The sequence below is a fragment of the Lemur catta genome, chromosome 19 (genome assembly GCF_020740605.2).
Source record: "Lemur catta isolate mLemCat1 chromosome 19, mLemCat1.pri, whole genome shotgun sequence".
Lineage (NCBI taxonomy): Eukaryota > Metazoa > Chordata > Mammalia > Primates > Lemuridae > Lemur > Lemur catta.
Genome location: NC_059146.1, coordinates 11,208,849 through 11,233,871, shown reverse-complemented (window position 1 = coordinate 11,233,871; position 25,023 = coordinate 11,208,849). Strand labels below are relative to the sequence as shown.

Genomic DNA, 25,023 nt, shown 5'->3' with positions numbered 1-25,023 from the left:
ACCTCTGAGTTGGCAAAAAGGTAAAAGAGGAAGGGAGCAGAACAATGTCTGATGCATGGTTTATGGCAAAGGGAGCTTAAAAATAGGTTTGGATGGCTTCAGACTTCTCAATGAAATCTAGGCAAGATTATTTGCTGAGAGTGAGGAATATTGGTTAGGTTTTATCTGAAAGGAATACTGAAGTTGTTTCAAACCACTAGTATGAAAATCAGTTTAGGATGACAATAATTTCAATTGTGTGTTGTGCTTCTGAGCTTGGTGTGAGTGCTTCACCATTTTCAAGTGTGGCTAATTGAGACTTGCTTTGTTCCAGGCGGTGTGGCTACAGCAAAGCAAAGCAAGATCCAGAAGAGGAAAAGATGCATTTTCATAATGGGCACAGTAAGCAAATTGTAAAAAATAAAAACAAAATAAAATAGGGAAGGCTTTATTGTTGGTTTTGTCTTTTTTTTAGGTTAGAGGATTTATAATAACCAACCAAAAATAAATTGTGTTGAAAAAAGTGTTCTGTTACATTCCTGTAAAGCACACGGGCTTGGACATTGCTGGCTGGCTCTAGACAACAGCTGGATGGTTTATTCATTTCTTTAAAGAATATGTTAAAGAGTATAACTATTAAAATAAAAACGTTTTGCTTGATATAAAATCTGTTGTATTTCAAATAAAATTCCTGGGCTAATTTTAATTCCTAGCAACACAATGAGTAGAAACGTATCATTAAATAATACTGCCAGTTTAAATGAATAAAATTTCTCAGTTTTTTTCTTTTAGCATTGATAGTGAGAATTTACCTGAACAGATTTTGTAGAAGCAACCTTGGTTCCAGTGAGCTGACAAAGATTACACTTTTAACAAATACAGAAAAGAAATCTTTTAAAAGAGCTTTAAAAAAAATACCCTAAATGAATTCTAATTATGGTATTTTAATATGTTTATTTTCCCATAAATGGTACAGTATGAGTTAATTTGCCAAGTAAATGACAAAAAGTTTCTTTTGTTGTTATCACTTTGCCAGAGCCAAAATCATTAAATCCATAGCTCATTCTGCAAAGCATTGGGTCCATCTATTTCATAGTCCTATCTTATTTAATGGTATTTAACCTAAAGAAAACACTAAGAGGGTGATATTTTTTATTGGTAGCCTTTAAAGGTGACAAAACTGAGACTCATAGAACATAAGAGTCTTGTATAATGTCATGCATAGGGTGAGAAATAGAATTTCTCTTTTTCTTTTGACTTCTATGTCAGCCTTATTGCACCATATCACCATAAAAGTTATTTTAAATTATTTTTGTTAAATTAAAATTAATAATCTATGATGATATTTCTAGGTGAAACACAGAATAACAAACCAACAAATGAACCACTAGCAGTTCATTATCTAGTTTAATAAAATTGTCTAAATTTGTCTACAGACTGACTCTCTGCATATTATCATTGCAAGATGTATCTACTCCAATATGTTACCACATACACATTTTTTGTGCATGCCAACAATGCCAACTTTTTAAATTATAAAAGTGATATTGCTGTACACATGCCTCTCCTAACTCAGGAGAGGGCCTGTCCTTGTAGCTCAGCTACCTCAAGGAATTAAAGATTTAAGCTACACTAGCATGTTAATAGAGTTTATAAATTTACTCATCCATTGTAACCACTTCTATTTTAATGCCCATTTATTTTTGCAGTTAAACTGCCAGGAGTAAGAACTTACATCGATCCACATACCTATGAGGATCCCAATCAAGCTGTCCATGAATTTGCCAAGGAGATAGAAGCTTCATGCATCACCATTGAAAGAGTTATTGGAGCAGGTATGGCAACGTGTTTAACTCTGACTTTTAACTTTTGTTTGTACTATAGAATGTAATATATCAAAGTCCTGATCTAGCACAGGATGTTTTTAATCTTTTGTAATTGGCTTGCTTTCAAAGTGATATGTAATTGATCACATTTTAATGCAACCTTCTGTGTTGCTCATGCTTAAACTAGCAAATGGCTGGTATATGGAACAAAAAAATAAACCAACAAAAACTGTATTTTCAAATAGGTAATATTTCACCACTTACTACATATATTTAATGAATTTGTAATACCCTAAACCTGTGATCCCCAAGCCCCAGGCTGTGATGGGTACTGAGCCCTGGCCTGTTAGGAAATGGACCCCACAGCAGAGATGAGTGGCAGCTACTGAAGAAGTGAAGCTTCATCTGTATTTACACTCGCTCCCCAGAACTCACATCACCTGTGAGCTCCGCATAAGCTCCACCTCCTGTCAGCTCTGCAGCGGCATTAGATTCTCACAGGAACCGGAACCCTACTGTGAACTGCATGTGAGGGATCTACTTTACATGCTCCTTATGAGAATCTAATGCCTGATGATCTGAGGTCGAGCTGAGGCGGTGATGCTAGCACTAAAGTGCAGCTGCAAATACAGATTATCATTAGCAGAGAGATTTGACTGCACAATAAATGTAATGTGCTTGAATCATCCCCAAACCATCCCCCCGACTCTGGTCCGTGTAAAAATTGTCTTCCATGAAACCGGCCCCTGGTAGCAAAAAGGCTGGGGACTGCTGTCCTGAAGTATTTACATAATTCATCTCTACCTTAAAATAGTTTTATTTTTACCTACCTATAACCTTTCTTTTTTTCTGTTCTCATTAATTATATTACTAGAGTAGAAAGAGAAAGAAGAAAAAGTAATTCTTAGTTGTTTTTCATTTCTTTCTGATATTTTCATTAAGGTTTCTGCAGGTGAGATGGATAGAGCTAAGAACCCCAAAGTGTTTTATGATCATCTGTAGATGGTTTTTCCCAATGTACCATTTGTTTTTTATTAACATTGATGATGATGTTTGTGCTCCCCTTTTTGACTCTCTTTCTTTTTGTCTAAGTTTTAATACTGTAAGAATGTGTTAGAGTATTATTAGAGTATGAATTGTGAATGAGTTTGTGCATTTTTCCTGTCTTTATCACAAGGTGAATTTGGTGAAGTTTGTAGTGGATGTTTGAAATTACCAGGAAAAAGAGAATTACCTGTGGCTATCAAAACCCTTAAAGTAGGCTATACTGAGAAGCAACGCAGAGATTTCCTGGGTGAAGCAAGTATCATGGGGCAGTTTGATCATCCTAACATAATCCATTTAGAAGGCGTTGTGACCAAAAGTAAGTACAATGGCATATTGTGCATGTTTATGTGCATATCGTGAATATTTTTCTAGACTATTAACTTTAAGTTACAGAGAACATAACTATTGTAATAAATTAATTTCTGTAATATTAATATTTGTCCTGTATTTTAGTGGATTTTTGGCAAAGCCGACATTCAATGAACCTGAATTTTTATTTATTTTTTTCAAAATATATGTATTAACTTATTTACTATGAATTCAGTACCAGAAAAGAAATGTATCCAGATGAAAAACCAGTAAAGTTATCAACATTTTTTCCTATTGGCTTGTTCCGTTTTTACCATAATGAAATATTCACTTCAAAGTTTTGATTGAAGGATTGCAGTTTAACATTTAGCAGAATTACTATAACCGTATTAATACTACCTTTTAAGTAGTTCTTTATAGCTAGATGCACTTTCTTTAATTTTTTTAAAAGGTATTTTAATAGTTCTCCAGAAAGCAATAGCCATAGAAGACAGGAAAATTTCCTTGCAGCTAGTTTTTTGTCGTTAAAACAAATCTAATATTTACTCAGAAATATCTAGAATTTCACATCTCTTTTAAATGTGTTAGTGCCTTGTAAATGTGTTTGTGTGGTGAGCCTCCCAACAAAAGGATTTTAAATCATTTTCAGTCACCCAGTAAAGTATTTATGTGGCACATGATTAAGACCTTTATTTTCTCTCTGTCCATTCTTTTCTTAATCATTTCTATGTATTCTGATTCCTTCCTTTATTATCCCTTATACCCTACATACTACTTACTAAAATCATGTAAAAACTTTGGCAGGGATCATTCTCTAGCCTTTCTTTCAAGCATTTGTTCAACTTCAGTTTTTACAATTAAAATTTTAAATTATATATGTCAAATATGTGTATAAGCAACTTGTATTCAATAAATGCTCTTATTCATTTGATTGTTTATCCATTTAGGCCAATTAGTTTTTAAATATGAAAAACAAAACAAAACCATAGCAGCAACAAAACTTTTTTACAATAAGATACAAAAGAAACAAAATAATTACCTAGTATGTAACAAGTTAATTACCAACTAATGATTCATTTACAGTAGGTCATAAATGAGAATTCAGAACCCTCTCACAAGTCCTAGAGAAAGATCACCCCAAAAAGCATCATGTGGATAATTGATTGAAATTTTGACTCAGCCTGTATTTCTGGGAGATTGTTTTTCACGTATCTTAAAGAGAAACACATCTCTAGTAAGGATGCTCATTGAGGAATGAGCATTGTGAAGATGGCATGAATTAATACAAGTTTAGAATAGGCATGACAGAGAGTAAGTACTTAATAAATATCTTACTTTTCTGTTTATCTATCTTCCTATGCTCTGAACTCTTCCGTATCCATTTACTCTTAGTCCATTTTAACGTCATATTTTGCCCTTCCTACTTTCACCTCTTTCTCTGGAACTTACAACCTCATGTTCACCACTTTTTCAAGTTCTTCAAAACTCTACTCAAATTCCATAAAATCCATGAAACAATCTCTTGTCACTTTGCCCTGAACTTATCTCTCCTCTTGAAACTGTGCCTATGTGAAACATTTTTGCAACAGTCTATAATGTTCCTTCATTTAATCCAAAAATTTCATTCAGATCTTCCACTTAATTTCGTCTCTTTTGCATATATGTTCAGCTCCCTAGCAAAAAATAAAATAAAATTGTATCCTCCTTGAAAACCCAGTTCATATCCTAAATATTTATGTAAACATATTGTATCTAAACATATACCAATCCATGAACACCTTACTTAAACACTTTGAGCCTCAATATCACATAAAAAGAGGAAAAATGCCTTAAAAGACTGTCATGTGGATTAAAATATGTGTGTATGTGTTTGTACATGTGATGGGCTGGTGTGCATGTAAACAAAATTGCAAGTAATTATATTGTTAAGTATTTATTTTTATCTAAGTAAATGTATCATAGTAGTAGACAACAGTCAAAAATTATTAGAACTAATATTTACCTACATTTATAGACCCTTGATTTATTACAGAACTTGTTTTAGTTGTATGAGTTCAGACTGAGATAAACTAAGACAACTCCTTATACTAATACAACTAAATTCAATATATTTTATATGCATTGGAAACCTTTATTTTTAGAACCTAGTGTCAGTATCAACAAAAGATCATAGCCAGAGTCTATGACTTCTAGCCTAACAAAAGGTACTGTGGTTGGGAAGATAGTTGTAAATTCCCAGTCTCCTAATCAAATATTCTGTTTGTTGATGCTGCCTACCAGAGGCTATATATATTAATATATATGGAAAGGATAATGTAAACACTTAAAAATATTTATTTGTTCTTACTTTTCAATCTGTATGAACTAAAACTCTATTTCCCCTTTGTAAACATAGCTCTTGATGTTCAACTTAGGAAGTCTTCAACTTGTTTTTAATTTACCATGTTGCAACTCACTTTATTTGTGTCCTTAATTTCATGCTTTCTGATCTGATGCTAATTTATTCAGCAATTATTCTCAACCTGCAGCACACAGATAATGAGACATAAGTGCAACTAAATCTTGTGATTTCTCTGATTGAAGCTGAGGCGGGGAGTTTGAAGTAGCACTCCTATGGTTGGTGTCATTGTGAGCCTTCATCTTTCTGCCTTACGTGCCAGAAGCTTCAACCCCCATGCAAATTCCTTCTGTGATTTGTTGTGAAACAGAACACATCTTACACACACACACATATATGGGTACCTACACACACACACACACACACACACACACACACACATATACATATGTAGAACAGTACCAAATATATATATTCTAGAGAGCTTTCATGGCAAATGACATAAAAAACCTGCAGGTCTTGGCTTAATTGACTCATTTGCAATGCAAGATACTTTAGTGTAATAGACACAGTGCCAGCTTCTGCTATTTAATGAGATTCAGGAAAAAGATAAAAAGGAGAAAAAAGTTATAATTTTCCCATTGCAGCATCCTTAGGTCTTTAAGATTTCTTTTTCCACCAATGAAAAATTATTATCTAAACTGACTAAAGGAGTATTTCTATTGAGTTTTAGAATTATTTATAGCTTTATTTCTTAATCCAGAATCATGTGTGAAAAAGCTTAGTTCTCCTGTAAAATTAATAAATTTAAACAATATTAGAATAACAAAGAAATCTTTCTATGTTTAAGGAACTGGCACAGTCAATGACAAATGATTACTTAGACTACCAGACAATTTTGACTTATTATATAAATTTATAATTATCTTTCAAATATATTGTTTCATTCTATCTTATAAGGTTAATTTCCTTTTTACAGGCCCTTAGTATATATTAACTACAGCTATTTCAACAGTCTTCAACTAGTTTTCCCATTTTGGCATTTTCCCACCTTAGTTCACCTTAGTTGACACGCTGCCCTCAGATAGATTTTCCTAAATCACTGCTTCCCTGTCATGCTTCATCACCAAACAAGCAAACAAAATGACCACCATGCACATATTTTGATACTTAACCCAATACAACTTGGCCACATTTCCATATTCCACTATTTCCTTTCTGGAAAACTCTTCCATATTCTTTTTTCTGCCCTCTTGAGATACTTCACTCAGCCCTAGAATGTCCTCTCCATTTTCTACTTGACCTTCAAGTTTAATTCAAATGTGACCTTCATTAGATCAGTGTCGTTTATCTTTATTTTTTCTTCATCATGAGCGTCTACCTGGCATAGAGTAGGCCCTCAATAATGTGAATAGCTGAGTAGAGGAAAGCTTCCCAGCTCTAAATCAGAATAAAAGCTTCAGAATACAAGCTTCAAAGGGCAAAGTCTTTGATGTGCTCACTTGTGTTTCCCTGGATCCATAGCCAGCATGTGTAGCATTTCATATATTTGTTGAATGAATGAATTCTCAGCCAGAGGCTATTTTCTAAATGCCAATGGCATTTCTATGCACTTTGTCATGCTATACTTTATATCATAGATATAGCTGTACATCTTTTGTTACCCTGACTATGAAATGATTTTCTTGAAACTAACATAGGTTTATAATTCCCTTTGTGTCTATCCTAGGGCCAGACACACTAGGCATTTTTACAAAAAGACATAAATGAAATTAAAATAGTGAATGAACAAATTGCAGTTACTTAATCATTTTAAACTAGTTAGAATTATATTGTTTGTATTTTTATTTTAAAAACTTTATTCTATAAAATCATGGGCTTTTAATAAAAAAAGTAAAACTCATGGGAAGGAAATTGCTTACGAATCTTTTCACAGGAACTTGCATATATCAATTATTGCTACTGCTAGTCACTAATATTATGGTAAGAATTTACTAACCTTAGTGCTCTTTATATATTATCTTCTTTAATTTACATGATAATGCTATGCCATAAACACTAGTATTTGTCCTCATTTTACAGATGGGAAAAATTAACACTAAAGAGGTGAAATATCTTATTCAGTATTATAAAACTAGCATAGGACAATGCTAGATTTTAAAACAACTCTATCTAACACCAAAACCCAAGCTCTTAAACAATGTATATAACCAACCTCATATTTCATCATTCCATATCCACTGGAAACATTCATTTATTCAAAAATATTAATTAACCATCACCTGGTACATGTTTATTCCTATTAATAGGTGAGGATACATCAGAGATTAAGCAGACTGAGATTGTGCCTTTGTAGAGCTTACATCTGAGTGACAGAGACAGAAACTAAATGAATGAATACATTTATATTACATGGAAAAAACTGAGCTGAGTAAGATGATGAAATATTGCTCCTGTGGATGGTTGGTGATTTCATTTTACTTAGATAAAGCTTAAATGAATCAAAGGTATGGGCCTTACAGCCAAAGGTGTGGGCCTTAAAGCCAACTGTGGGCAGAGTGCTACAGGAGAGGGACCAGCCAAGCTCTAAGCAAACTTGCCTGGAATGTTCAAGAAACAGCAAGAAGGCCATTGTTGCTGCAATGGAATGAGTGAGAGGAATCTCTGGTAAAAGCTTAGCCTAACGATGTACTAGCAGGATAGATAGTGTAAGAACTCTTTGGTCCCCACAAAGACCATCTCTTAAACTGAGCTTTGAAGACTTAAGAACCAAGATTTGATAGAATCTGATGTATACATTAACTGAATCTGTCAATGGGTTGAGAATAGGTGGTAGGAGCCTGTGTTTAAGCAGGAAGGCAGTGAGGAAGCTACTGACATAATTCACAGATCAGGGCAATGATCTAACATGATAAATAGTAGTGGTTAGATTCCGTAGATATTTTGAAGGCAATCATAGTAAGGCTTCTTGTGCATTGGATGTGGAGTGTGAGAAAAAGAGGGGTTAATGATAATTTTAAATTGTTTGTCCTGAGTACCTCAAAAAAGGAGTTGCAATTTACAGGAAAGAGTTTGGGAGGAACAAGATTAAGCTTGTTAATCAGTAGTTTAGTTGTGAATATGCTATATTTGAGTTGCCTATTAGCATACCATTACAGATGTTCTGTATAAAGTTGGATTTACCTTTCGCCCTGAGAAGTACAAATAAAAGTGTCTGAAGTATGAATATACTTGAATTTTATGTTTTCCATTTCGCAAAAAGAAATCAAATTCTATGAACCAGTGATAAATCATGATGGCAATAAACAACTTTAAAACTGAAGTAGAAATGGAAGCCAGCTCCTTAATTTGGTACTTGTTTTTGTTAGATTATATACAGAGGTTTAATAAATACACATAAAATAATTATGAGAGATTTACAAGTGCTCCTTCTGACAGAATCTAAATCTCAATCATCTGAAGGAGATATTGCTATAGAAATAGAGATTTACTGACAAATAGACTGATTGTTAGTAAATGAAACATTGTGTTTTTAAAGTTATTATTATTAATAAAACAAAGTTGTCAGGTTGATAGTATTTAGATTCTCTACCTCCTCTGAAAAGAGTCCATAATTTATGACCCCATAATTAATTATTGTATGATCTACCTTCACTAATGTCAGAACAGTTCTAATTTGTTTTTAAGTTGAGAAATGAACATCTGTTGAGAAAGTTTATATCAATGTAAACAATCCGAAATGAAGAAAAATATTTTGGAAAGCTTGGAATGTCTATCTGTGTAGACATTTTGCATTTTCATGCTCTTGTCTCAGGTTAAGTATATAGGCTTTTCACTTTATCATATTTCCCCAAATTGATAATATATAATTTTAAAAATGATTTGCTCTCATGTATTAGGCAGCAAATAAGAACCATAGTAGAATTAAAATATCTGAGTGCCTTTCTAAATTCTAACTGTCTCATAGTTTTGTTTGTTTGTTTTTGTTGTTTTGTTTGTGTTCTCCTCTCAGTAAGCATTCTATATCCTACTAAAAGCACAAGGTCCTATTTTCTGGTTCACCATTAACCATTAATTGATTCACATATTTGCTATATCCCAAGTTTCCCCTGGGGTAAGAATAAAAGTAATTTCACACAGTTCCAAGTGTTAGTATACTAAATAGAATACAGCCCAAATAGAATGACATAATGAAATAAAACTATAGATATATAAGTGTAAGCAGAGGCTTGCATTTAATCATTTATTATACAAGTCTTATAAAATGTTTCTAAGAGAAACCCAATGACAATTGTTTTCCAGTGAATTATGAGGCTTCTAAATGAAATGCTCCCTGATAGCCCTAAGTGGTGTGTGTTTATTGATGATCTAATGGTTTCAGAAAGGCAGATGGTATGAATGCAAATAAAATAATAAGTCCAGATTTAGCTGCAACTCTTGTGATGTGGCCTAGTTTAGTGTTTCACAAAATTTAATGTGCCTTTGGGGAGACTGCTAAAATGCAAAATCTGTTTCAATAGATCCAACTGGGGACTGAGATTTTACATTTCTATAATAAGCTCCCAGGCCATGCTTATGCTGCTTATCAGAGACCATGCTCTGAGTAGTGAGGACACTAGATCAATGCATCTCAAATTGTTTCACCTAACTCTGAGACATCTTTTGGAAAAGGATCGTATTACCAGGAGGGGCATATTCTTTTCTCTCTTGAAGATTTGTGATGGATGTTAGCACCAAAAAAATTACATAGTAAGGAAAAAAATTCTCTTTTTTTATTGCGATCCATAAACACACCCCTCCCCATGGTATCTAGCCACTTAAAATTAAATGTCCAGTACAGTATTACTAACTCTAAGCACAATATTGCACAAATCTCTAGAGCTTTTCATGTTGCATAACCGTAACTTTGTACTCATTGAATAGTAGCTCCCCACTTCCCTCTCTTCATGATCGACTGCTTCGTGCATATATAAGTAATGACCTTAGGTAAGAATAGAATATTTATTGAGTGAAGGTTAATTCTTACTAGACCTGTTGTCAGTGGTTGAATGCTTTGTTAAGACATAGTCATGACTACCAAGTTTGTATTAACACAAAAAAGTGAGTATTTATGAGATTTTAGAATGAAATTAAAACTGAAAGTAAATATTTTGACATTATAGGCAATGTAGTATGGAAGAATGGAGAACAGCCTTTATATTCAGATAACTGTAAATCTGATCCCCAACTTTGCTTCTTCTGTGACTTGCTCTCGTCAACCCAACTAAAGTATTGAACCTGTCTAAGCCTAATTTTATCTGAAAAGTGTTTATTGTAATATGATTATACAATTTTAATAACAATTACAATGGTGACTTGTCAAGAGTAGGTGCTTAATAAATCCATAAATTGGAGCTCTTTTATGATTATCAATAATAAAGGTGAATTCCACAAATAATGGGTTTCTATTACTTCTTAGACTCTGCTGGGGCTAGGCCCTCAGTAAATAATATAAAGTAATATAAAAACTACTCTGTGATTAAAATCAGGTTTTGACATGCTTTATGAGCTCTTTTTATATGGATTTTTTATAATATGCTTTCAGAATTATTGGCAGATTTACTCTGTGTCTGTACTTCAGGCTGGATAATGGAAAATGATTTATACAGTTTTATTGAATTTACAAGGGTTAGAGTAAGCAACATTAATTATTGCTATGTCATTCTTGCAGGCTCACAGGAAGTGAGACAAAACAGAAGCCAAACTAAATGTAATTAGCATTAAAATGACTCAAGCATGAAAAATAATCGAATGGGTCCTGAAGTGTCTTATTCTTGTCAACAAAAGAAGATCATACTTGTTTGCAAAACATTAGTTTTAATTGCTTTTCCCCCATCATGTGAAATATGAGAGGTGTTTTAGGTCCTTATCATATTTCTCAAATAACATTTTTGTTTTTGACATCACAACCTACACTGTCATACATAATTAACCTGACTTTTAAAACTAGGTGATGCTAGCTGAGAATCTTACAGGATGAATGCCAGCTGCCCATCTCCCAAAAAAGTCATCACTTTTTCTTTCCCAAACTGTATTCTTTAATGTAAATAAGTGGTCTGATCAGTGCATTCTCTTTAGAGTATAAATTGAAAGTTTGGTGAGTTGGGGGGTGAATTTAACATACAAATATTCCCAAGAAAAAGATATTTTATATGGGAATTCCATCCAAATTCTGCTCCCTAGACATGGGTGAGCAGTGGAAATTTTTATCATTGACCCAAAACTGTAAGAAGTGAGCCAAAAATATGAGAAGATAGGCAGAAAAAAGAAAGTCTAGGAAAAGAGAGAGGAAAGAAACTGAAAGTGTTGTGAGTAGAAATATAGGGAAAGCCCCACAAATGTCAAGGATGTGGGGTAGAGTAGATAATGATAGACGTAGATTAGTGTTTGGCATTGAAGAACGAGGGGTCTGCTATCTGGTCTGAGCTGAGAGGTGCCAAGTAGGGAAAGCTAAGACTATATTCCCTGGATGTCTGCTGGAATTCAGTTTTTCTAATTATAATGAGACAACCTCCTCAGTAGATTTCCGTAAGTAAGGAGTGAGATCAGGCAGAATCAGAATCAAAGAGCCACAGACAGAGGATTTTTGGAACCACAGGCCTTTTCCAGAAAATCTAGGCCTCCTTTTAGTTACATCAGGGCTGATATTCTGCAGGTACATACTCTTTTGGCTCTATTATTTGTAAATTTATCAAAAGACTTTTATACTGTTTGGTAAAAAGCTGATGCCAGAGTGATCCATGTGTCCCCTTTATATACATACCCAGTTTCTTCCCTGGGTGCTTCCAAATTCGTGAAATCGGACAAATGAAGGAGTAATGTCAGGTACAGCGGGTTGCTCCAGGATAGCACAGCTTTATGGCTGGTATAAAGTTTGACACATCAGTAATTGTGCCTAAACAGTTTGGCTGCCACCCTTGGGAGAAGTATATTAGTTCTGGATGCTTAAAAGAATAAGGTTTCATGCAGAAATAAAATGCTCTGAGATATGAGAATGGGACGAAAAGGACCCAAAGCAGATTGTTGTCTATTTTAGAGTCCAGCTGAAGTCCTTCTAACTTGGTATGGCAAAATCATTAAAATGAAGTCTAATTTGGAAGCATTTCTCTATTCATGAATATAGACTACAATTATAGGAAGGACAAAAACAAAATAGTTATAATCTTTTTTTTTCCCATTGTCCTAAGAAGATAATTATCTAAGTGAGAAATTAGACCGTCCTACCTTATTATTCTAAATAGTGAGTTTTACATGACCTTGGGATGAAAAATCCTATTTCATCCCAGTTATTTCTTTTTCATATATAATTGTCAAACTCTCCATATCTCTCTTTGCACTTCTGGATAATAAGATGTGTATAACTATTCAAGCTCTAATTCTATGTCCTGAGTTAATCAGTTTTCAAGTAAAATACAGATGCCCCTCTGGAGAATACCATTAAATTAATTACAGCACGTTGCACAACAGTATAGGCTTGGTTTCCCTTCATAATATAAAAAGTTAATTAAGGAATATATAAGATAGTAATTTTGTCATCATAGGTCTCCATTTTTCATAGCTCAAAATAGTTTAAGTCGACATTTACATTTTCTGTAGTGTATTTTTATTAGAGAATAAAGGGGCATGTTTTCAAATATAGTGAAGTTAATGTGGAATGATCAAACTAGCAACTGTGTTTTACATATTTTCTTGATCTTATATTTTTTATCTTGTATTACAGACATACTGTGTACAAAGAATCACAATTTTATAGGGGATAATATTTAATCTAGTCTGTTTGTCAACTTACATCTAGCCAGAAAGTTAACACACAGATAAAAAGTTGACAACATTTTATAAAATAATAATAATAATTTTTCTTACATAGAAAATTCTAAGTAATGGGCATTATTGTGAATGCTTTGGATAACCATATGATTTGGTAGATACACACAACACAATGAGATAAGTGTCATTATCCTGATTTTACAGATGAGAAAACTGAGGCACAGAGATGATAATTCACTTGGCCCAAGGGCACGAGATAGTGAGTGATCTGGGTTTAAAAGTCAAAAAGTATGGATCCAGAATCTTTCTAGCTAACTTCTAGGCTACATGTCAATGTTAGATATGAAAGAAGAGAATTCCTTCCATCAGAAGTGATGATTGCTAAGGGAACTTTTCATATAACAAGGGGAATTAGAACAGAGCTTTGAAGAATGAAAAACAAATGGGGTTAATAGAGTAAGTGTGTGGCTGAAAAACGAAAGGGAGGTAGCCATAAGGAAAGAAGTTGAAAAAACAGAAATAAAGGTAGGAAAGCACAACACACATATTCAAGGGATTACAGACGAGCAGTTAGGAAAGGAGTTTTTACTTAGAATTATTTAATATGACCAAGATGAATATATTCCAGGTGTTTTCCTGGATATTATTTGATACATTATATCATTACCTCCATTAAAACAGAATTCACCATTAAATTCATGTTCCACATAAATTAGTTCCAATATTGGCAATTGTGTATGTTTATCTTAAATGTCAATCTGTTACTAATCTTGTGATACTTTTTTTCTCGCAGACTCCACCCATTATAATAAGATATTATCATGTCAGGAATTTGCCTATTACTCAAAAAGACATTTTTAAAATAAATATATATAATTTGGACACAAATAAAAACTTCCTGGTAAATTTCCTAAATAAGAATGCAAATATCAAAAAGCAGCAGTTTATATCACTCTGTATTCTTTTTCAGGTAAACCAGTGATGATAGTGACAGAATATATGGAGAATGGCTCTTTAGATACATTTTTAAAGGTAGGATTTGGGACTAGTTATGCAAAGTGTTATTTGTACATTGGCTGTGATGGTGAAGTGGAAATCGTGCCACTTTAAAACTAAAGTTTTAAATGGACGTGAAGTTAATAATTAAACTCCAAAATTAACTTTGGTTTGAAAATTGTCCTTTTCTGAAAACTTACACAAATTATTTGCCACTACAGTTTTAAATATGTGTTAATTTGCAAAAAATAAAAAATAAAAAAGGAATGAAAGAAGAAAAAAAAGAGGAAAAGAAAAAAAAAGAAAGGAAAGGGGAAACAAAAGCTTACAACTACTGAAATTTCTCAAAATACATAGTATCAGGCAGAGCAAGAAAAAATGTCTAAAGGAGCCATTTAAATAATTGTGAAGGTGTCAAATGGGAGTCTATAAATGCTCATAGCCCAAGGGCCAGTCACTACTGGCACCAATGGAGCAGTCCCGTGGTCATCAACAATAGCCAATATTGTCAGATCATCTGGGTTTCAAGAAAAGATTTTTCTATGTGCAAATTGCCCAATTTTAAATGTGGGCAACTCACTTTATTAATAAATAGCTTTTGTTAGACAGTGTGACATATTTTCAGGTTTGATTAAACCTATAGGCTGGCTTTTTGTAACTTCAGTAGAGTGACTATTGCTTTTGATCAGGAGAAGTGATGGGACAATGGCTTTGATGGCCATTGTGAGAAGGGCCTGAGCAATGAATATGATAGTGGTCCACTCGTCAGCCAGAGTTTCCTCTTCTAATCTCCAGCCTCTACCAGATTCTGTTGCCAAATGTTTGATCCATACCTTCACATTCTCTAGTCTCTTAAAGTCACATCATTACTTTATTTCAAAATAATTATTGCTTAAACCCTATGAGTCTGTGTGACTGCATTAAGTTCAGTGCCCTTGATAAAGACAATAAACTTCCAAGAATTGCTGACATTGTCCTGGTCATTGCTCAGTCATCCCTCACCCTTCTGCTGCTACAGAAACTCCTGTATCTCCTCTGGCCACTTTATATTTACCTTAATATGCCTATCTAGCTAGGATCTTTTAAATCACCTCAAAATATACACAGTATTGACCCAAGGCAGGTACTAGGCTGGAGTGATGAACAAACTCCTCTGATGACTGAGAATAAAGGAGTTACAATGCAGAAAAGAGCAACTAAATGAGATTTTTGACAAGGGCTTTCAAAGCCTTTATCTGCTTTGACCAGACAGAGGGCAGATAAACATTACCAAGTTAGCTATCTATTTTCTAACAGTTTCCATTCTCCCTCAGCTAGCAACTGCATATGAATTTTAATGAGTGATATTATTAATTTGGGAATTGAAGGAAGACTTTTTTTTTCATATTTTCCCCCAGTGATTGGTGTTGCTAGAATAATGTTTCTACATTGTCTTTACAGAAAAACGATGGGCAGTTCACTGTGATTCAGCTCGTTGGCATGCTGAGAGGCATCGCGGCAGGAATGAAGTACCTTTCCGACATGGGCTATGTGCATAGAGACCTTGCTGCTAGAAACATCTTAATCAACAGTAACCTTGTGTGCAAAGTGTCTGACTTTGGACTTTCGAGGGTACTGGAAGATGATCCTGAGGCAGCTTATACCACAAGGGTAAGATCTAACAGAATGGACTTCTGAAACACTGGACTAGAGGCACTCAATTTTTTTTAAGATTTTAAATCAGATACCAAAAGGGTATTCCTATAACAAAATCAGGAAGAGAAAGAGAGGATATTAAAAGTCCAGATAATTCTCCTTTCTATGAATCAGCAAACTCAAATATTAAACTTAGACAAAAAAAATATAAAATATTCTTCTCGGCCAGGCACTGTGGTTCACACCTGTGATCCTAGCACTCTGGGAGGCTGAGGCAGGAGGATCTCTTGAGCTCAGGAGTTCAAGACCAGCCTAAGCAGGAGTGAGATCCTGTCTCTACTAAAAATAGAAATTAGAATTACATTTAATAAACCTCGGCTAGGCAAGATCAATGTTATAGAAAAGTCTTTTGCCAATGAGATTGGTTGGTATCTTAGTTAAGTGCAAAAAGCAGACTTTTGAAGGTTTATGTCCATGTGTCATGCTATAGCAGTGGTCCCCAACCTTTTTGGCACCAGGGACTGGTTTTATAGAAGACAATTCTGGGGGTGGGGGGCATGGTACCGGGATGATTCAGGTGCACTACATTTATTGCACAGTCAAATCTCTCTGCTAATGATAATCTGTATTTGCAGCTGCTCCCCGGCATTAGCATCACCGCCTTAGTTCAACCTCAGATCATCAGGCATTAGATTCTCATGGGGAACTTAGATCCCTCACATGCACAGTTTACTGTAGGGTTCTAGTTCCTATGAGCATCTAATGCACCCACCAGGTGGAGCTTATGCAGTGATGTGAGCAATGGGGAGGGGCTGTAAATACAGATGAAGTCGCTTTGCTTGCCTGCCACTCACCTCCTGCTGTGCAGCCTGGATTGTGGCCCTGGGTTGGGGACCTCAGTGCTACAGGGCTACTTGAGACACAGAGATCCTGAGATCCCCCAATACTTACTGCTCTGAAATGGGATGTGGTGGTATTTTGTGGAAAATCTACAGGAGACACAAGAAGATAAGGGAACTTCAGATAATATTAATGACACATATGATGGTCAGAGGACCAGGAGAAAAATTATGGGCTAAGGTTTAACATAATCAACAAAGGACAATTTTGAGAGAATTATAGAATATCTATGCATAAGTAGGCCTCATCATGTGACCTTGCCTAGGAATATTTAATTAACAAAAACAAATTTCAGAAAAGTCTTCTTCGAGTGGTATTACCATATATCTAAAGAGCAAATAATTCAAACCTTACTTCAACTCCCAGAATAATTTCAAACATGAGCCTAAATTATTATTTCTTTATATGTCTTGAAACTTTGGTTAATAAACAGCAATTTAAATCCTAGTTTTTTTCCCCCAAGTATGTGAATTAAATCACTCCCTTCCTCCAAAAAGGAAGGTATACATCAGTTTTTTTACAAGAAAGTATTAAAGCCTTCACTTCTCTTTCTCTTGATATATATTTGATTATAGAGGAAATACTTGGTTATATGGACTTGCCTGCTTTTAAAAATTAAGCAAAAAATAATTTCATCCTGAAGGAGGCAGGATATAAAGCTCCTTATTGTGTGTACTAAGAGAAAACATACCAAATAATTTCTTTTCTTTTTTTTATTTTTTGAGACAGGGTCTCACTCTGTCACCCAGGCTGGAGTGCAGTGACGTGACCATAGCTCACTGCAGCCTGGAATTCCTGGGCGCAAGCGATCCTCCCACCTCAGCCTCCTAAGTAGCTGGGACTACAGACATACACCACCACATGCAATTATTTTTCTAAAAAAATCGTTTGTAGAAACAGGGTCTCACTATGTTGCCCAGTTTGGTCTTGAACTCCTGACCTCAAGCAATCCTCCTACCCCAGCCTCCCAAAGTCCTGGGAGTACAGATGTGAGCCACCATGCCCAGCCCTAATTAATTTTATACCATGGGAAAAAAAACTCTAAACTTGATAATGCGATAAGTTGTTCCCCATAATCCAATTTCAATAATTTTTAATTTGGTTGAGTTATACAGATACCCTCTTAAATTGAGCAGTCTCACAAAATAAATATATGCTAGCAGAAAAAAAGAGAAAACAAGTCTAGAAGAAATAACACAGCATCGAGGGAAGGTATAACTGTAAGTTTGTAATCTATCTGATTTTCATGTTTGTGTTATTAACTATTAAACTTCTCAGGATTGCATTCAGCAACCTAGAATTTCCATTTACAGTTTGTGCATTAAAGAAAAAAAGGCACCCAGGGAATTTGAATCCTGTACTCTCTGTGAGAAACTCATGAGGATACACCTTATTGATTTGCTTGACTGCCTGCTTTCCCTTACTTAGAGCTGCCATCCTGAGTACTGTAATTGAGATGTGGATCCTATATGTATCCCTGTAGTCAAACAGAATTTAAACTAGAAACTTTCCGGACAGCCAATTAGTAGTTAGTCTACAAGTGCTTATGGGCTGAGAGTTGTGAAAAGAGAACGCATGCTGTCAGACAGATTCACTTAAAAATGCGGTATCTCTTTCTAGATGTTTTCAGCATGGCAACAGTATCCCTAGATACATTTGAAGTAGGTGGGGATATTTTTAATTCTTTTTCAATTTTAGGGAGGCAAAATTCCAATCAGATGGACTGCCCCAGAAGCAATAGCTTTCCGAAAGTTTACCTCTGCCAGCGATGTCTGGAGTTACGGAATAGTAATGTGGGAAGTTGTGTCTTACGGAGAGAGACCCTACTGGGAGATGACCAATCAAGATGTGAGTACGGGACTGTTCTTTCTCACGTCGAAAATGAAATACTTTGTTCTCTGAGTCAAGACACTTACAATGTTTTTCATTTCTGAAAGTGACGGTTGCTTACAAAAATGAAATACTTTGCTTACCCTCTGATCTGTTTGGTTGTTGCAATATCCTTTATTCAGAAGCTCGAAATGAGTTAGTACAAAGGAAAATAAGTTATAGTTCTATAGAAACGCAGTCCCTTGTCAGACAGTTCTAGCTGCACTGTGGGGATATTTCACTCAATTTATGTCAGGATCATTTTCAAAGATAAAGAAAGAGCCATCAAAGAATGAATACTGACAGGTAAGTTTCTGTGATTTGCATTTGATAAAGGCAGCTAATACTCCAAACCAGAAGGATGAATGATATTGATTTAATAGTGGATGCTCTTAGAGGATAAAAAGGAATAATCTATGTTTCTTTAAATTAAAAAATATAAGAAGAGTTGTATTATCTATTTAATTTGGGGGAAAAAAACCAGACTCTTCCCACAATGGGAAAACGACTCAGGCTTAAAATAACAGAATTCTAGAATTAAGGGAGCCATGAAAGAATCTTCTATTCAATTCAGAATGTTTATTATTTGATGCCTGACACATGGCTCTTTAATCTTTGCCTTTGTAATTTTCCATCATTACTATTCAAAGCAGCCCCTTTCCATTTTGCAACATATGGAAATTTGATATTTTTCTTTTGAGAAGCAACAATAGTTATAAAAGCAGCTGACATTAATGGAGCCCTTACTATGTGCCACAGAATCTCTTAAGTGCTTTACCAATTAATATCTCATCACTTCTTTGTAAAGCCAGTATATTGAACAGTCTTAATTTCATTATGTACTTATTGGAAACATTTATTTTTTTCCTCCAAAAATTTCTTTCATCTGTGCCCTATAAAATCTCCCTCTACCGTGCCTTCAGGATTGTTAGACAGTCACTATAGACCTTCAGCTGAATTTTGTTGAAACAACAATGCAAGTCACTAACATTCACTTTCCAATATAAAAATTCAAGTCCAATCTAGAAGTCAATCCCATGTTTGTTTCAAAGTGTTTTCCACAACTGCAGTGCCAGCCTGACCCTGGGTCCCTCGAGTGGGAACAAAGAATGGTCAGATTTTTGCTCCTCCTCTGCCGGAGTCTGTATCTGAATTCTTCAGGATTGGTTTGGGTGGAAAGGCAGAAAAGAAGGGGCAAGATTGTTTTCGTAATGGGAGGGGGAGGCTACTGATACCTCCTGCAGGACAGATGCTTAGACATTCCTTCTCTACTGAGGCACCTGTCTGAGCATTTCCAAAAGGCCTAGCTGAAGGCTTCCTCCCTGCCTGTCCACCAGAGGAGGAGGGCGTACTTCAACTTCCTACAGTTCCTCTCACTTGCCACCTGTTGCCAACAGTCTCCTACTGACTATACCTATGCCCACTTTACCCCAGGGAAACACATTCTTGTTGGGTGCTCTAGCAGTGCCTCTTCTTTGGGGCTTATTATTGCAGACGCCTCCAGCTAGCCAACCTTCTTCCAGTTTCCCCAGGTGAGAAGCCAGGGTCACACGTCAGCTTTCCTAGGAATTGTTCCACAGCATTCTTCTCTGATGGCAACAGCAAACTGTCTTCATGAATTCCTGCCTCTCAGCAATCACACTGCAAGGCAGTGAGTTAGTGTTCCTTTCCTGTGGTCACCTAAAATTGCTACCTTGGTTTTCTTTGTGCTCCACTCCACTTGCAGAGGGGAGTGCTGGCTGGTTTCTCTAAATCTGGGAAAACAGTATTTATTGTCTTCAGTTTTATGATTTTAGTGGTAGGACTGTGGCAAAACTATCATTCAGTTCGTATTTTTTAATATACATATATCTATTTTTATATTTAAAAAACCATCAGAGAAATGCTATTATTATAACTGTTTTACAGCTAAGAAACTAAGGCTTAGAGAAGCTGAATGACTTTCTTAAGGTTACAAAAATAATAAAATTATACCAGAAATTTCAACCTTGTTCTCTAAAATTTTTGTATCTAACCATCACACTGTCTCCAGCTGAATTGTCATGTGCTACCTCCCTTCACTCACTTCCAATCAGTGATCCTAAATCAGCCTTCTAATTGAATATAAAACATAAAACATTCAATTCAATGCATCATAATTACCGATTTACTACTTTCTATTCTTCAGATAAATGGCAAATTCTAACATGTCCTACTACAGAGCACTGCATGGTTTGGCTTCTAAGTTATCTCAAGGTTCCTTTCAGTGCCGTTCTTACCTTTAATTTTTATAAAGGTACCTTAATCTGTCCTGCCAGCAAGCATTCATATGCTGGTCCCTACCGTGTGTCTACTTGACTCAAGGTAAACATTTGTTCCTTATTGGCCTAGTTAACTCCAACTTAAACCTGAGGTATTTTGAATTCTGATTCTGTTACTTAGAATTATTAGTCCTTCCCAACTGTGTAGCACATCATCTTCATTATTGGCAATTAAAGCTAATATAGTTGTGTCTGTCACAGATAGCATTATAGCCCAAAGTAGACTGTGGTGCTAAGTGAATGCTCGTAAGTGTTTATGCTGGTCTTGACTAGACTTGCTTGTGCTCCTGGGGTCCAATTGATCTATGTTGGTACATCTTGGCTCTCCTTCAAAAATCTCTCCTCTTCCTCCTCGTACCAGCAGGCTAGCCCAAATGGGATCTCATTTGCCAAGTGGCTAAAGGGCAAGAAGGAGCCCAAATGTATCTCAGCCTAAAGCCTGTCTGCTAAAATCCCATTGGCCAATCCCATAACAAGAGGGCTGGGCCACTGACTGTTCTTGGTGGGTGGAGACTATAAAGTTACATAGATAAATGAATAAAAATTCATTCATTTGATATTTAATAGCTTTTTTTTTGCATCGTAGCATCATCCATTCTTGCTCTCATAGGTGCTTGTTATTTTTATTATTTTTTCATTTAAATTTTTTTTCCCAATTTCTGTCATTTGAGTGTCTCAATACTCTTTACTCTTCCAGATAACCTTATTGCAAACTATTTAGAAAAATACAAGGAAGTTCTAATATAATATTTTCAGAAATTTATTAAAAAAATCTTATATTTTGGCCTTTACTAGGTATTTCAAGAATTTAAATGAGGTTTACAGAAAATGATCGTATAACTTAGTGTCTGTCTTTAATACGAAGTCCAATACATGCTTTATAATCATACTTCCTCAACAAGTTCACGATCATCAGTGGCATTTAGTTTCTAGCACTAAATTTGCTATGCCCTAATTTCTATCCAAATTTTGTATACAAGAAACATGACAAACCAACTGTCTTTGAAAATCATGATCCCTGAATATTTCTCTGGAAAAAAATTCTCAGAGAACAAAGTAGAAATACTGACTTTACAATTTCAAATGATATATCCCATAATCTCTACATTCCAGACACTATCTGATTCTAAAAGGGTTTTGCCACCATGAAAATGTTACATTACCAAGACATGCAGGATAATCTAAATCTCACAGGGGAGACCTTCCTCTGTGTCAGGAGGACAGAAAGGAGCAGTAAGTTTCTTTTGATTTAGGATTGCAGCTGCCATCACAGGAAAACACTGTAACAACACATAATAAAAATAAACTAGAACTGCTAAGATGATTTTAGGTAAATACCAGACCATGAACTCTGATGCAAGCTCAGAAAGCTAAGATACCACCCTGCAGTCAGTAGAAGCCTATTTATTGATAGTAAACATTTTAAATGTCAACAATTTTCAGAACCTAAGATAAAAACCAAACTAACGATTTCATTGCATTGCATTTTTACATACAATGACAGTGTCTGCTTCTTGCATGTATTATGGAATGTGTGAATGTATAGATTGTACTAAGCATTGTTTCCAAAAAGTTTTAAAGACTTATTTAAGAAATCTGTTTTCTTAATTGTCTTATGTTACAATTATTTTTGTCCTCGTTTTTAGGCAGTCAGTTTTCTGTGCTTTCTTTTTCCTGCAAGTTTTAATCCAGTAGTTTTATTGCTACTTTGGTTGCCCCGGATCTTACTTATAAGGCAGCAAGAATATTTGACTCCAAAAAGATGTCAACCAGCTTTGAACTAGGAGTTCTTCTCCTCCTAGTTCTACCCTTTATTTCAATTTCTGATGTGAAATAAAGGTATAAACACACACACACACACACACACACACACACACACACACACCCCTCTGAATATTTTATGGCAAAACAAGGAGCATGCTGTAAGTAACTAAAATAAGAATATGAAGAATTTAGTTCTCACCCAAATACTGCAAATTACTAAGATTTGACAGTGAGCAAATTATTCAACTTCTTACCCTCAGAATAATGTCTAAAATGAGTGCATTGGACCAAAGAATATTGGTCCTTTAAGATAATAGTGATCTTCTAAGGATAATGCTGCCCTTGGATATAAGTAATTGTTTTAAGAACTAATATCCTCATGATAACTACTCTTTTGAAAAAGTGATACATAAAGAATTATCAGTACTTCAGCTCAAAGTTCCTGCACCTTGCAGTATAACAACAATAACAACAAAATAAAAATCTGGGACATAGAGCCAGTCATTTAGGATTCTACAAATCGTGCTGTCATTTTCAATGATTATAAAGAAAGGGACTCAAAAAGAGGATTTCTAAGATCTTTTTAATCTCTAGAACTCTCTTGATCTAAGATTGATGTACTAAGAAAAAAGACATACTCAATTTGTCTTTAATAACCATTGAAAATAGGAAAGAAATCCTGGCACAAAACTGATACATCTGAAACTGTTTTATGTTATCTGAGATTATTTCCAGAAATATATTCATAAACTCTAGTCATTTTGGGTAGCTTCATATCTTATAGTAACAGCTCTTCTTTGTGAGATCTTAAGTAGATACCTAGCAATATAGGCACTCAAGTCCTAGGTAGAACTTAATTCATGAAAACACACAGCTGATGTTCAAATTTTCCCTATAATTTTCTTGCTACTCAGTTTTCAAGGCTATATTTTCACTTCGTCTGTGATGAAGAATGCACCATCTTCCAGAATAGTTCATTTTAATTCTGAATATATATACACACATGCATATGTATATATAGTGCAAATAAATATGAATCTGTAGGGTAAAGTTCATGCTCCTCTCAAATTATTTTCATGTGGGGGGGCAATTACTTCTAATTTCAATGATGTGACTCAGTATAAAAGTGGAAAAACTACAGGTTTGTATGGCAAAAGCATCTGAATATTGTTCATTGTACTTGTTATGTAGGTTTTTACTCCCCTCCCCCCAGCCCTCTTCTTGATTTCCAATGATTTTTACCTCTTTCTGTGCCCATCTATTAGTTCCAAATTATTAGGGAGTACATGGGTGTTTGTTATTCCATTCTTGAGATGCTTTACTTAGGCCAATTGTTTCCAGTTCCATCCAAATTGCTGCAAAAGACATTAATTCATTCCTTTTTATGGCTGAGCAATACTCTATGGTACATATGTGTGACACACACACCACATCTTGTTAATCTACTCATGAATTGATGGGCACATGGGTTGATTACACATATCTGCAATTGTGAATTCTACTGTAATAAACATTTGAGTGAAGATGTCTTTTTGATAAAATGACTTCTTTTCCTTTGAGTAGACATGCAACAGTGGGATTGCTGGATCAAATGGTAGGTCTACTTTTAGTTCTTTGAGAAATCTCCATACTGTTTTCTATAGAGGTTATACTAATTTGCAGTCCCACCAACAGTATATAAGAGTTCCTTTTTGTCTGCATCCACACCAGCATCTACTGTTTTTGGACTTTTTAACAAGAGCCATTCTGACAGAGGGTAAGGTGTTATCTCATTGTGGTTTTGATTTGCATTTCCCAGATGATGAGTGATGCTCAGCATTTTTTTACATTTCTCTTGGCCACTTGTTTTTCTTCTTTTAAAAAGCATCTGTTAATGTCTTTTGCCCACTTTTTAACAGGATTGTTTGCTTTTTTCTTGTTGATTTGAGTTCTTTGTAGATTCTGGATATTAGCCCTTCATCGAATGTATAGTTTGCTAATATTTTCTCCCATTCTGTAGGTTGCCTATTTGCTCTGTTGATTATTTCCTTTGATGTGCAGAAGCTTTTAAATTTAATCAAGTCCCATTTATTTATTTTTGTTGTTGCTATAATTGCTTTTGAGATCTTAGTCATAAATTCTTTGCCTAGGCCAATATTTAGAAGAGTTTTTCCTACATTTTCTCCTAGAATTTTTATGGTTTCGTGCCTTACATTTAAGACTTTTATCCATCTTGAATTAATTTTTGCAAATGGTGAGAGATAGGGGTCCTGTT

General features: G+C 34.9%; 1 protein-coding gene across 3 annotated transcripts in view; it reads left to right on the top strand.

Annotated features, from left to right (window-relative positions):
- Positions 1–25,023, top strand: part of EPHA5 (EPH receptor A5) — a 263,882-nt gene that overhangs the window by 219,332 nt on the left and 19,527 nt on the right. For all 3 annotated transcript variants that reach the window (XM_045531916.1, XM_045531915.1, XM_045531917.1), the window contains 6 exons: positions 314–381; positions 1,689–1,814; positions 2,983–3,168; positions 14,276–14,337; positions 15,742–15,951; positions 18,535–18,684. In XM_045531916.1, the coding sequence (XP_045387872.1) occupies positions 314–381; positions 1,689–1,814; positions 2,983–3,168; positions 14,276–14,337; positions 15,742–15,951; positions 18,535–18,684 (802 nt within the window). The remainder of the gene's footprint in view (positions 1–313; positions 382–1,688; positions 1,815–2,982; positions 3,169–14,275; positions 14,338–15,741; positions 15,952–18,534; positions 18,685–25,023) is intronic.